Source organism: Motacilla alba, chromosome 3, assembly GCF_015832195.1.
Source record: "Motacilla alba alba isolate MOTALB_02 chromosome 3, Motacilla_alba_V1.0_pri, whole genome shotgun sequence".
Classification (NCBI taxonomy): domain Eukaryota; kingdom Metazoa; phylum Chordata; class Aves; order Passeriformes; family Motacillidae; genus Motacilla; species Motacilla alba.
This window is the reverse complement of record NC_052018.1, coordinates 72,264,049-72,276,075: the sequence shown is the minus strand read 5'-3', so window position 1 is coordinate 72,276,075 and position 12,027 is coordinate 72,264,049. Positions and strand designations below refer to the sequence as shown.

General features: G+C 36.3%; 1 protein-coding gene across 2 annotated transcripts in view; it reads left to right on the top strand.

The window, feature by feature from the left end:
- The window catches only part of TTC13 (tetratricopeptide repeat domain 13), a 39,868-nt gene that overhangs the window by 1,269 nt on the left and 26,572 nt on the right, over positions 1-12,027 (top strand). For both annotated transcript variants that reach the window (XM_038130660.1, XM_038130659.1), the window contains exons 2-5: positions 2,990-3,084; positions 5,842-5,917; positions 8,697-8,767; positions 11,031-11,096. In XM_038130660.1, coding sequence (XP_037986588.1) covers positions 2,990-3,084; positions 5,842-5,917; positions 8,697-8,767; positions 11,031-11,096 — 308 coding nt within the window. The remainder of the gene's footprint in view (positions 1-2,989; positions 3,085-5,841; positions 5,918-8,696; positions 8,768-11,030; positions 11,097-12,027) is intronic.

Genomic DNA, 12,027 nt, shown 5'->3' with positions numbered 1-12,027 from the left:
GTGACCCTGCAGGAGGGCTGGACTGGATGGTCTCCATAGGTCTCTTCCAACCATATCAGTTCCATGTTTCAGTGAGTGAGATGTGGCTCGATTTCATTTCAGCTACAGTTATATCTATTGTGCTGGTGAACTGGATGCTTCTCTTAGGAGTGGCAAGTTTGGGTAGCAGATCTTCTGCTATTTTTCAGGTTAATTGATGTCTTGTAAAACAGGCATTGTTAAAACTGTTTTTATCTGCTTGAATATCTTTTGTATCTGGATCATGTGGTTTAATGTGTTATGTTTGTTGATCTTGAGCATGGTGTGAATGGGCCATACAAAGATGCCAGTCTGAATTGCAGTGTGCATGCAATACTCATGAAGAAAAAGGTCTATCAGTTGCTTGGAATGTGATACTCAATTATATATAAGAGAATAACCAGTGTTGTGTCATTACATCTTAGCTGTCAGCATGGTTTTGTGATTTTTTTTCCTGCCCTTAATTTCATAAAGCCTGTGCTCATATCAGCAATTCCTGTGGTCCCTAACAACTAATATAATATTAATGTAATCCACTTGAGTAATAGGCTTTGTTGAAATAACTTCTTATGAGTTTCCTGCACCTGGGCTTTTGCTTTCTGCCCTCCCTCATTGTATGTGCTTTTGTCTTCACATTATTAAGTTCTTTAGGCGGTTTTATCAACTAGTTCTTTAGTTGGTTTTATTTTATCACCTTTTTGTGTGTGTGTGTGTGGCTACAGTGGCTGAGAGCCATAGTACGTAAACATGAAATCAGATCTTGGAAGTTATCTCAGGTAACCGTTGCTACAAATTATTCAAGCTTAAGCATAAAACAAGAAGACTTTCGCCCAGTGTAGAGATAAAAATCGGTACACCCTACAAGTTAATAAATGGCAAAGCACTTGATTACATCTGTTACTAGACCTGACATGAATGATTGACTCAAGGCACTCCTTCAGAGGTGGAATTGGCTGATTAGGTTTTGATTTAACGTGGATGTTGTTTTAAAGAAACCGGTGTAACTAGGATTGGTACAAAGAATTCTGCTTGAATCATCAGGTATCTCGGGTGCCTTGCATGCACTGGTAGTAGGATAGGCCTTACTTACAGAACAACATACTTACCTTCAAATAGCTATATACCAATTCATTCCTTGCTGTTTAAGTGGTAGGGCTAAATGAATTGCCAATTGAAAAATTTCCTTGAGTTCACGATCTTTGTTTTAGTACAACTTGCACAGAAGCTGAGGTTTTTTTGGTCTCAAATAGTTTTCCCTGTAGCCTACTACAAGGTCCAACTTTCTCTGGTTGTGTTTCTGAGAATGAAGAAAACTTCATGAAAATGAAGTTGTTAATGTGGTTCAGTTTTGATTTTGTCTGACTCGCAAAGAAAGGCAGACCCATTTCTCCATGTGAGTAAAGCAGTTTGTTGCCCTAAGAACTGCAAGATTTGAGGGGGCCTTTCCCTACTGTAGCTTGTATCAAGCTTGTGGCTTTGCTGTCTTATTCCCTATCACCTTACAAAAAATTCTTTCTGTTGCAATCCTTGCTGTTGTGAAGAAAATTATTCCAGAGGTAGGCCATGCCTGCACCTTTTTGTTTTGATGTCTGAAGCAAAAGTTTCTTGTTGAGTCTGCAGCCAAAACTCTAAAAGTTACTGAATCACAAGCACCAACAGGAACAAGTAACGTGTCAATAACGCTGGCGTAGCGCAGGAGTGTTTGACCAATGTGAAGAACAAAGGGCAGTGATGAAACCTTATGCTGGCAGTGCTCTTTTTGGAAACTATGAGTGGTTTGCCACTGTTCTCACAGGACTGACTTTAAACTTTGAACTTCTGCTTTTTACCACCCTTGCTTTTGTTGTAAAACTTCTCCCACTGGTTATCATTTATGGCTCAACAGAGATCCAAGTTCCTGTTTACAGGGAATGATTTTAGATGCTGCATTTATTTCTCTTTACAAGAAGACTGTTTCTTTTTCTTTTTTAACTCTGTGCTTGTGAGAGATAGGGAATTAACTGCAATCCCTAAGTCAAAATATAAGAGCACACCCTGCCTCCCAGCCTTTCAAACTTAGCATCAAGTTTAGATTTACAGACATCAAGGGAGATGATAAAATTTGTTATTTGTGTCATGGCTTAAAGGAGATAATGCTGTATATTTGCTTTTTCTTGTTTATTCTTGAAATAATTAAAGATGATAGAAGCTTTAGGTTCCAAAAATTTGAAAGTTAACAGTTCTATTGGAGTAGCAATTAAAAGCATCATGTAGGGGAAGTGGTTTCTGTAGTCTATCAATCTAAGGGAATGCTGTTGATTGTTATTGTTACTTCTTTCTTTGTTTGGTATCTTAATCTTTTTCTCTGCTATGTCAACAAGCTGTGTTTGACTTTTAGGAGAAATGAATCAGCCTTACATTTTTTGAAATGACATTCTTAGTAGCTTACCTTTGTATATGTTTGATCAATTACAGTTCATTATTCTGGCTGCTTTTTACAGAATAATGGTATTCCATTATTCTGTAAACCTCTGTTTTCTGCAGCTTTCCCCCTGCCTCTTTATGGTCCATTCCATTTATTTCCCTCTCTGGGATTGGAAGGAATTTTATATGTTACTTTCTGGGTGAGAGAATGGAATCATAATGCTGAAAGAGGACATGCCTACCCCAAGCCCTTGTTATTTGCTTCCAGCTTCCTCCTTTTTCACCTCTGCCCCATTTCTTTAGCACCTCTTTTTATTAATCTATTTCTAACCAGAAGCATAAACATAAGTAGGAATAAAACTAATTAGGTAAAGCTTTCATGTCAGCCATTGCTTCCCTGGCTGTGCGGGTGTAGTGCTATGGGCAGAGAGCGCTTCATTAAAGTTCTGCCCTGTGGGATGCCCAGTGGGGAAGCTGCTCAGCCAACATGAGGAAATGTGAGACATGATGACAGAACATGTACGTAACTCTATGAGTTCCTAAAAGTATTTTCTCTCTCTTCTCCTAGATTCATCATTTTTGCACTTCCATGAATCGGATTGTGACATAGGAGGATCATCATCCTGTGAATCTATACTTTCCTTGAATACAGAAAAAATTCTGGTATGTTACCAAGAATATAACGTACAAAATATTTTTACTAGATTGTTGAAGTTGCAGATTGTCACTTCAGCTGCATAACCAGTTAGAATGAAGTTCAGGAAAATAAAGGCAAGTTGATATATTAATCAGTAGGCATCACTGCCCGTAAGGCTTAAGTATGAATAAACTCAAGTTACTCATAAAATTATCACTTGGTAGTAATCTGTCATGAGTCTTTAGTGCTGTCAACTAATTGAAGCAGATGTTGTCACTGAGAGCTAACCTTCACCTCAGTTAATCAACCACTTAATTTTTTGGTTTGGGGGTGCAGGGGCTATGCCTGAAAAAGGGGGAGGGGCATTAGTTTCTACCCAGATTAGCTTCCTGAGCTTTACTACAAAACACGTGTGAAAGTAAGAGTAATGGTTCTAGTGTTTACAGAAGTAACATTGTGCAAAGATGGGAATTAGAGGCTTCAGACCATATTTCACTCAATGTGATACTGACCTGGCATGTGAAGAATATTCTAACAAAAGAAGAGTATTTTTGGTAGAGAGACCTCAGGAGGACTATTTTGGAATTTGTGTTTTCTTGCAACACTGCTCTTAGCCTTTTGAGGACAAAGGTTTGATGTTACATCTTCAGTCCAGTAGAATACAGGTGTGGAAAATCTTCAAATTATTTCCATGTAAATAAACAAAGTAGCTTTGGCAAATTTTTAGAAATTATTGGCTGAGGGAGCGTATAAGCAATATTTTAACTCAAAGCAACTTCTCCAAAGGTGGCACTTGGAATTAAAACTACTATACTGCAAATCCACTAAGCCAATTGTTTAACTTGAGTATTTTCCTTAGACTTCATCATATATTGGTCAGAAGATCTTTCTAGTCTAGTCCCAACAGTACCAGCAATTCTTTCTAACACAGTGAAATGTATATTTGTTAGAAGGAAATTTCCCTGTTAAAAAAAACAAAACAGTTGTTTTAAAGAGAGCAAGAATTAAACCTGTTGGGATATGGTGCTATGAGGAAAATTCTCCTGTTTCTTGAAGACAGAGTGACTGACATTTTTTTGTGTGTGTAGAGCTGCAGGATGTTTAACCTGTACCTGAATTCAGAGTTTGTTGAGGAAGTGTGAAACCACTTTCTCTGCCACCCTAACAGTTCTTTTACTCTGTAATGACAAAACAGGTGAGGTAGTGGTACTTGTCTTGCTGTCACATGCAACTCAGTAATCCATAGGAAATTATTTTAATGTATTTTGAGATTCTTCTCCTTGGGGCTTATTTTCCAATACTAGTGTGGAATCTGGCTATATCTTATCTTTGTCTGCAGACAAAGATGTGTAGACCTGTTTTTGTAAATCCATCAAGGAAGAGATTGTCCTTCAGTAAAAAAGTTGTGCTGTTTTTCCAAATATTAAAACAAGTATAGAAGAATAATGTTTTGCAGAGTCAAGTGTTAAAGGTCATTTTATGAATATTGCATGAAGGCCATTGGTGATATAAAAATGTTGTTTGTAAATGCATATGGATTGTAATGTAGATTTAGTTATTGTTATATCTGTTGAACCTTGCTCATTTTTGTGCTGTTTTTTTAATGGCTTTTCTCTGTAGGGGAAATAACTGCCATGCTCTGTTAGTGTAGAGGTGCAGATACAGGCAGAGTAACAATTTTCAGTGGCATAGTGTAATGTAGAGCTCATACGTTACCTTTAATTGCAGTACAAAATAAAAGGTTTGTAAAATCCATTTGCTAATCATTCATACTTTCCAAAACACTCAAGTTCTTAGAACAGACCAAATGTTCTCCTCGTCGTTAGACACACAGGGCAAAAACTGTGCAATGGAATTTGACCATTTAACTTTTGCACTTTTTAGATAAATGAAATGTCTGTGTCGTGGACACAGTTAGTGTGACTACTTGTGATTGGACAGGCAGAACAACCTTAAAGGAGGACAGTAGTGGAAATGAGCTGTTTAGTTGAACTGAATGAAGATAACTGAATGGAGAGAGATGTTATTTTACCCTCTTCTTGTTTCCTAAAACACTTTGTAAGACCTGTTGATTTAAATGAACATTTTGCATTTTTCTAACATAAACTACTCTGGTAGGCTTACAGCTGTCTGTGAAAAGTACTTGTGGAAGTCAACAGAGCTGAATATTCCTGCATTTCTGAGGGGCTTGTCTTTGACAGTATTGGTTTCTATAGGTGCATTATTTAGGGAACAGACATCCTATATAAGGCTACTATTTGAACAAAGTGTAGAACTGACAGAATGCCATTGTTGAAAGGACAGGCTCTTTAGTGTGCCATTGTGGAGTTTAGCTTTTCTATATTGGTGGAGTGATAATCTTTTCAGTGTTTATTTTCAGTGTTTTACTCTTCTGCAGTACTCTTCCCTTTGCAGGAGACAAAGGAATAATTATAGGGTAAACAGTATAAACTTTCATATGAAGTAAGGTGTCTTAAAAAGGCCTGAAAACTTCACCTTAAGCAAATGCAATACTGAAACATCAGTCCCTGGTAAAATGCTGACAGTGTTCTTTCTGAGGTTTGGTTACCCTTATGTTAGAGCAGAAAACAGCAGCATCTGACTGAAGAGAAGCTTTTCTCTTGTGGAAGACTAGGAATGAACTCGATTTCAGTTACCTTAGTGAAATTGCATTAGTTTTAACTTTGTGTTTTAAGGCATTCTCTTAAGGATTTAAGACATAGATTTTCTGTTAAATTCTGTGGTGTTGCTTGCTGAACACTTGAAAATATGATGTTTTACAGAGTCAAGCGAAGTTGCTTGCTGAGCAAAAACGATTTCCATTTGCTACTGATAATGACAACACAAATGAAGAATTGGGTAAGATGTTTTATATAAGGTTTGTGCAGATGAATGATGTGCCAATTATTAGCACTAAATGTTTTGAAAATTGATGATTGAAGTGATGCATTAACTTCAAATTAAACCTAATAAATCTGGAATTGCAGCAAGTTTTTTCTGGTTGTATAAAGCAAATACTTATCTCTGTTGCTAAAAATCTTTCCTGCTTTCTTCACTAGAATTCTTCACCATGTCTGCTTAAGCAGATGTTCAGAAAGAATGCTGATTAAGTATTTTTTAATATGCTCAGCTACTTCCTGTTTCCATTTTTCTGTGATTATTGATGACTAAAACTGTTCAAACATCCAGAAAATGTTACCAATGCAATTTGCTTTCTGTGAAGCATAGATCTTGGATCTGTTTCCTGTCTCCACACTCCTCCCATCAAAACTTATACACAGCAGGAAGACTTTCTGAATTATGTCCTAGGCTGCTACTTGAAGTTTTTTCAAAGCGCACTCAGCACAAAAAGAAATGGGGGCATTTCTAATAAATGAGCAGGAAATACTTTCCTCAAGGGACTCAAAAACAGAGTTGCACTGCTTCTTCAAATCAAAGTATTATGAGGCAGCGAAGAGACTTTTGAGGATGTGTGTCAAGGAAGGCAGCAGACCATCTTTTGTAAAAGAGCAAAGAGAGATTTTTTAATCCCCTCTAATGAACTGAAAATAATTAAGAAGGTTTTTTTTTTTTTTGACATAGTTTCTATCTTCATGAATTTATCCAGGAAAATTTGGGAGCTTAATCTTTATATTCCTAGACTACCTAGCTATGTTCATAGGATGCTGCAAAAAATACCAGACTTCTATTGAGATGAAAATATCTGATACTTCTAGTATTTGTTCTGTAGATTTGGAACACTGTGCTAGAAGGTCTCTTTGCTCGTGTTTGGCATGTAGGCTGGCACCAAGGATGTTGTGGTGTGAGGAGCCTGGTTTGGCCCTTCTTGTTTGTGCATGTTGCTTTTAACTGTTCTGAGAAGAAGTAACACAGAATGTATGGGGCCTTCTGAAGGAATGTTGGAACTGAAATACTTTGGGTAATGGGCCATTGTTAACCATGAGATTTTTTCAAAGAAGTACTTGTAGTTTTGTAATATTAAAGATTAAAATATCAAAAAGATACTGTTTAAAAAGAAGCTGGTACCATATCAGGTACTAGCTGTCATCCACTTGCCAGAATTTTACAGACAGTTCACAGTTCAGTTTGGCATTTTGCCAAGTGTCTTGTATAAACTAAATACAGTTGTTATCAGTAAGACAACTGAGTGACAATGTAAGTCTTGGTTGTCTTGCGTCCTCCACATTTTTTCATAACACTGGAATTGTTGAGTTGACTTTATATTATGTTCCACTTTTTCTGTGTTCTGGGATTGGAACCCTAAAGATGATACTAATAACTGTGTAGTCTTGAAGAAGAATGAAATGAGGAAAATTCAAGAGCTCTTCATCCTGTCCTTCTCTGCCCATTTTTTTCCCTTTTTTGGTAATACTATGTATTTGTGCCAAGTGAAGCTTTTTATGTATTGAGGAGAAAGCTTATATTGCATACAAATGTTTCCTTCTTCATAATAGAAGTGCTCTGAGTCAAGCTCTGGATTAAATACAGCTTTTATTTCTTTTTCATTTAACTGTTTTCCTTTTTTAATGAACTGTGCTTAGCAGCACTGCCAAAACAATGTGGCTCTGCTTGCTGAAAGATAAGTGTCTGTGTCCTATTAATAATGCCTTTGCTTTAACTGACTTACTTGTGTCTTCTCATGTTTGAATAAATAATTAAGCTAAGAGGTGCCTCTTCTGTTGCTAAATTCATTGTAAGTGGGGAAAGGTGAAATCTGCTCATAGTTCCACTGCCAGGTGTTTAAACAAACTGCCTGGGGAAAAGTTCTCTCTAACTTTCATAGCTGTGGTCTTCAAGGTACTGGGTTTTTTGGCAGTGTAGACAGAGCTTAGTTCAGAGCTAAGAATTGTGAGAGATTAAAACATGCAAAATGAAACAATCTTAAGATATTCAGCTGTCAGAACTGAACTTCAGTCACGCAAGCAAAACTTCAGCTTTCCAGTCTTGTGATTTGACTGTATTTTTATATCTTGTGGAGATTACAGGAACATATTTGTAATGGTCTGTTTCTTTTTCAAACAGTTGGCTTCTACTTCAAAATGGGAGCATGTACAAGAACTAGAAAGCTTTTCATAATTACAACATAGGCAAAGACTCAGTTGTTTTTCAGTTTCAACTTTATAAATAATGAAATGAGTTTTGTTGAAGTATTTCTAGGTAATTCAAATGAAGGACAACCTTATTGGGACCTAATAAAGTTTATCAATATGTGTACAAACAAATAGAAGTTCCCTAATCAAATTGTCAAAAAAAGTTAGTAATAGCCAGGTGGCATTTCTACTTGAGAAAGCGTCCACGGCTATTGTATTGGGATCATAGTTCCTTTTCTGATCTAAGATTTCAGAAGCAAACATGGGCCCTTTCCTGAACAACTTGTAGAAAAGAGAGAAAAAATCCACAAACAGATCACAAAACCCCAAAACAGTTCTGAAGAGCACAGTATGAATTGAGTGATTAATGAATGCTAGGTAATGGCTGAGGGAAGTCATGTCATTTTGGTAGCCATTCAGGCATCCTCTGAATATTTTAATCTTCACTGCAATGTAGGAACTTAAACATTTTACAATTTGGTTGCATTTAATAGTTTTTAAAAGTCAGGTTTTTTTCTGTTTTGTTAACATTTTTAATGTTTTGTTAGCAATTGCCTATGTGTTGATTGGCAACGGCTTGTATGATGAAGCTATACGACATTTTTCAACAATGCTGCAGGTAAGTTTTCTGCTTGGACCCCAAAAAATAACTTAATGAAAATATCCATTGCCACATATGGCTTTTAGTAAAACAAATATTAAAGATTTTTAAATGAGAGTAATTATTCTGCTGTTTGTTCATTTTCTTTTCCATCCAAACATAAGCATACTGTTAGAACTGGGTGATCAGTATCTTGGTTATTTGGTGAGTATTTTTCTCATCTGTAGGCATAAAGTTTTTATGGCACTTTGACCAAAAAAAGCACGTGCTTTCAGAGGCCTGACCTCTGCAGAGCTGAAGTTTCTTAGATTGTCTGCTTGTTGTGTAGGATGAGATATTTAAAGTAGACTTTTTTGGGTGACAGCATGCTGCCAGTAACATGAGGAAAAAAAGCCCTGACAGAGATAATTTATTGCTAGTGGCAAGTAACACATTGCTTTCACAATGATAAATGATTTTGTATGCTGCCTTTATCCTTTTTCAATGGTAAGAATGTAATTAGTTTAATATATAAATAAAATATAACTAATACTTATATTATGGGTGTTTTTCCTGACCAAAATAAAGAATTCAGAATCTTCTGCAGTTAAGTAGGAGGTAGTCACATTTAAAACAAAAACAGCCCCAACAATTTATAAGCTTCAACTAAAGATGACTTAAAAATACTGCAATTTTTGGCTAAAAACCTGGAACATCCAGAAGCATGGACATACGTTTTCATTTAAATTGTTTAAAGTACACAAATGCAAGCTGAAAGCAATACTGCAAATAATAGCATGGTTTTTTTTTTTAAAGTGTCATACGGCTTGTTTTAAATTGAGTGGAAGTGTGGCAATTTAATGGAATTATTCCAGGGAATTTATCTGAGGACAAGAACATTTGGGGGTTTTGTGTGCTTTTATTTTTATTTGGTTGATATAGGTTTTTAGTGATATCTGTCTTTGATTTGTTTTAATGTGAGGGGTTTTTTTACCCTAATGAGAAATCCTGCTTTCAAAACCTGGATTTACGTATTGTTTCCTGTCTTTATTCGGAAGGAAACTTAATATGGGTGGAGATAAGCAAGGTACAACAACTGTAGAAAGATACTGGGAGAAGCATTTATGTGCTAGAGTACTTCTGCAGTGCCCACATCTCAGTTTAAAGTATGCTTTAATATTATGCTTATGGTGTGCCTGAAAGGCTGTAAATTAATCATGATTATTCACTCATTTTTCCACAAGGCAATTTTAAATACATATAAAGTGAGCATTAAAACATTTAACTGAATAGAAGAGCCTTGCTTAGCCATGGTATTAAGAGTAGGAAGCTACCTACTGTTGATGTAGCCAAGCATAAACTTGGAATCAGCTGGAGTCTGGCAAGCTGCCAGCACTGATATGCCACATATTCTATTGTTTTGTCCACAGCAGAGTTTGTTTCTTAGGAAGCAGTTTGTTTCTTGGCAGATGTCCCAATTAAAAAAGACAAGGCCTGTGCTACAAACTTTTGTAGGACAGCTGTGTTCCTGACAGGTCTGAAGATGGTGATTCCTTGCTGGTTTTCAGGGAGACTTCACTGTGTAGGCATTGTTGTGTTGACAAAACAGTTTTGCTGTATAGTTCTTGAAATTCGTATGGGAAAGTGTGGTTGGAGTAAATTACATCAAACAAGAAGTAGATTTACTGTGTAGGGTGCATCCTGTCTAAGTGCCCAAGTAGAAAAGTCACAAAATTAAATCTAACTTAAGGAAAGTTGGTTTGAATTTTGCAGAACTATTTTAGTAGAATACCTCTGGTTTTAGTTGCTGTCTGAATATAAATTTCATCAGGATGTCATAATATCTTGCTCCCAAATTTTAAATCTCAAATTTAAATTGCATGCAAAATAAGCTTTGAGTGGCCAAATTGTGTGTTTCTTACCAGTTCAGTGACATGAGACAGAAGTTGTTACATAATTACCAGTAAGATTACAACTAATGGATTGGGTAACAGAGCATTCTAATGAATACTGTGTCTTGTAATCTAGTCTAATGTACACAGGGTAATAGCTTCTGGTAGGTGGTCATAGGCACGATAACTGCTCTCTGTTTGGCTTTTTTTATCAGACAAATACTCCAGAAAAATTCCATTAAATTGAATTGGAAGTTGTGAGCATATGAAAGTATGGATTGTAATACAGTAAATCTCTTTGCCTGGCAGCTGTGATTGTTCATTGCTTACTTTAGATCAGCTAAAATTAAATACATATTGAAGAAACCAAAAAAAACACACCACAAATTAATATTTTATTTGCTTAACAGGAAGAACCAGAGCTGGTTAGTGCAATTTATGGGCGAGGGATAGCATACGGGAAAAAAGGACTACATGTGAGTAGATAATTTTTTTAATTAATACCCAACTGAATTGTTTGAGTCTGAACTATAAGAAAGTCTGTAACAGGAGTAACTAGACTGGTGAGAACGTGTTAAGTACACCTCAAAGTCTTTGTGCTGTTCTACTTCCATGAGGAGTCTGTCCCTTCGCTGGTGCACTGTATAACATAGAGGGATCTAGCAGATCATACTGCTCAAGCCATGGGCACATTTGCTTTGTGAGACTGGAAATAAAGCTGCACAACATAAGTGTGCCAAAGGAGAAGATGAGGCACTATTGTGAGTGGTAGATAGTAAGGCTGTGAGACACAGCTTCTTGAAAGAGTTGCCCATTAAGATAACAGGCAGTGTTTTGCCTCTGAGAGATAGGTTTATGAAGTCCCACTGAATTCATCTCCATATCCCAGCTCTGTTTGGAAATGAAAAAGTATTTTGCAGCCTGGGAACATTGTCAACTCTTCCAATATCGTGGACTTCACATTGCACTTTGAATTAATTTTAAAAAATCAACATTAAATTACTTGCTTGCAATACTTACTGCTTGAATAACTTGTTGAGCAGAGAGAAATTTATGAGTAGACTGTGGTCCTTGTAGGACTTTGTGGCCAGTTGAATCATGGTTGAATAGTTGGTAGAATTCTAGAAGAATGAATAATTTAATAACCCCTTGAAAATTTTCTTTGTACAGAATGTTTAATTATCTAGGGGTGCTGACAAGAGCTTGAGGTCCCTCATATTTGCTTGTTTTTAACATCAGCATGAGTTTTTCTCAGTTCAGCTAGGTGTTGATACAGCTTCATTTTGTAAAAGTTTTTGAGTGACACCTTCAAGACACAAAGATGATATTAAGCACGAAATTTCTTTGCTTTGAGAAGGAAGAAAAAGATCAATGAAATCTAATACAGAATGTGCTATATAATTACTT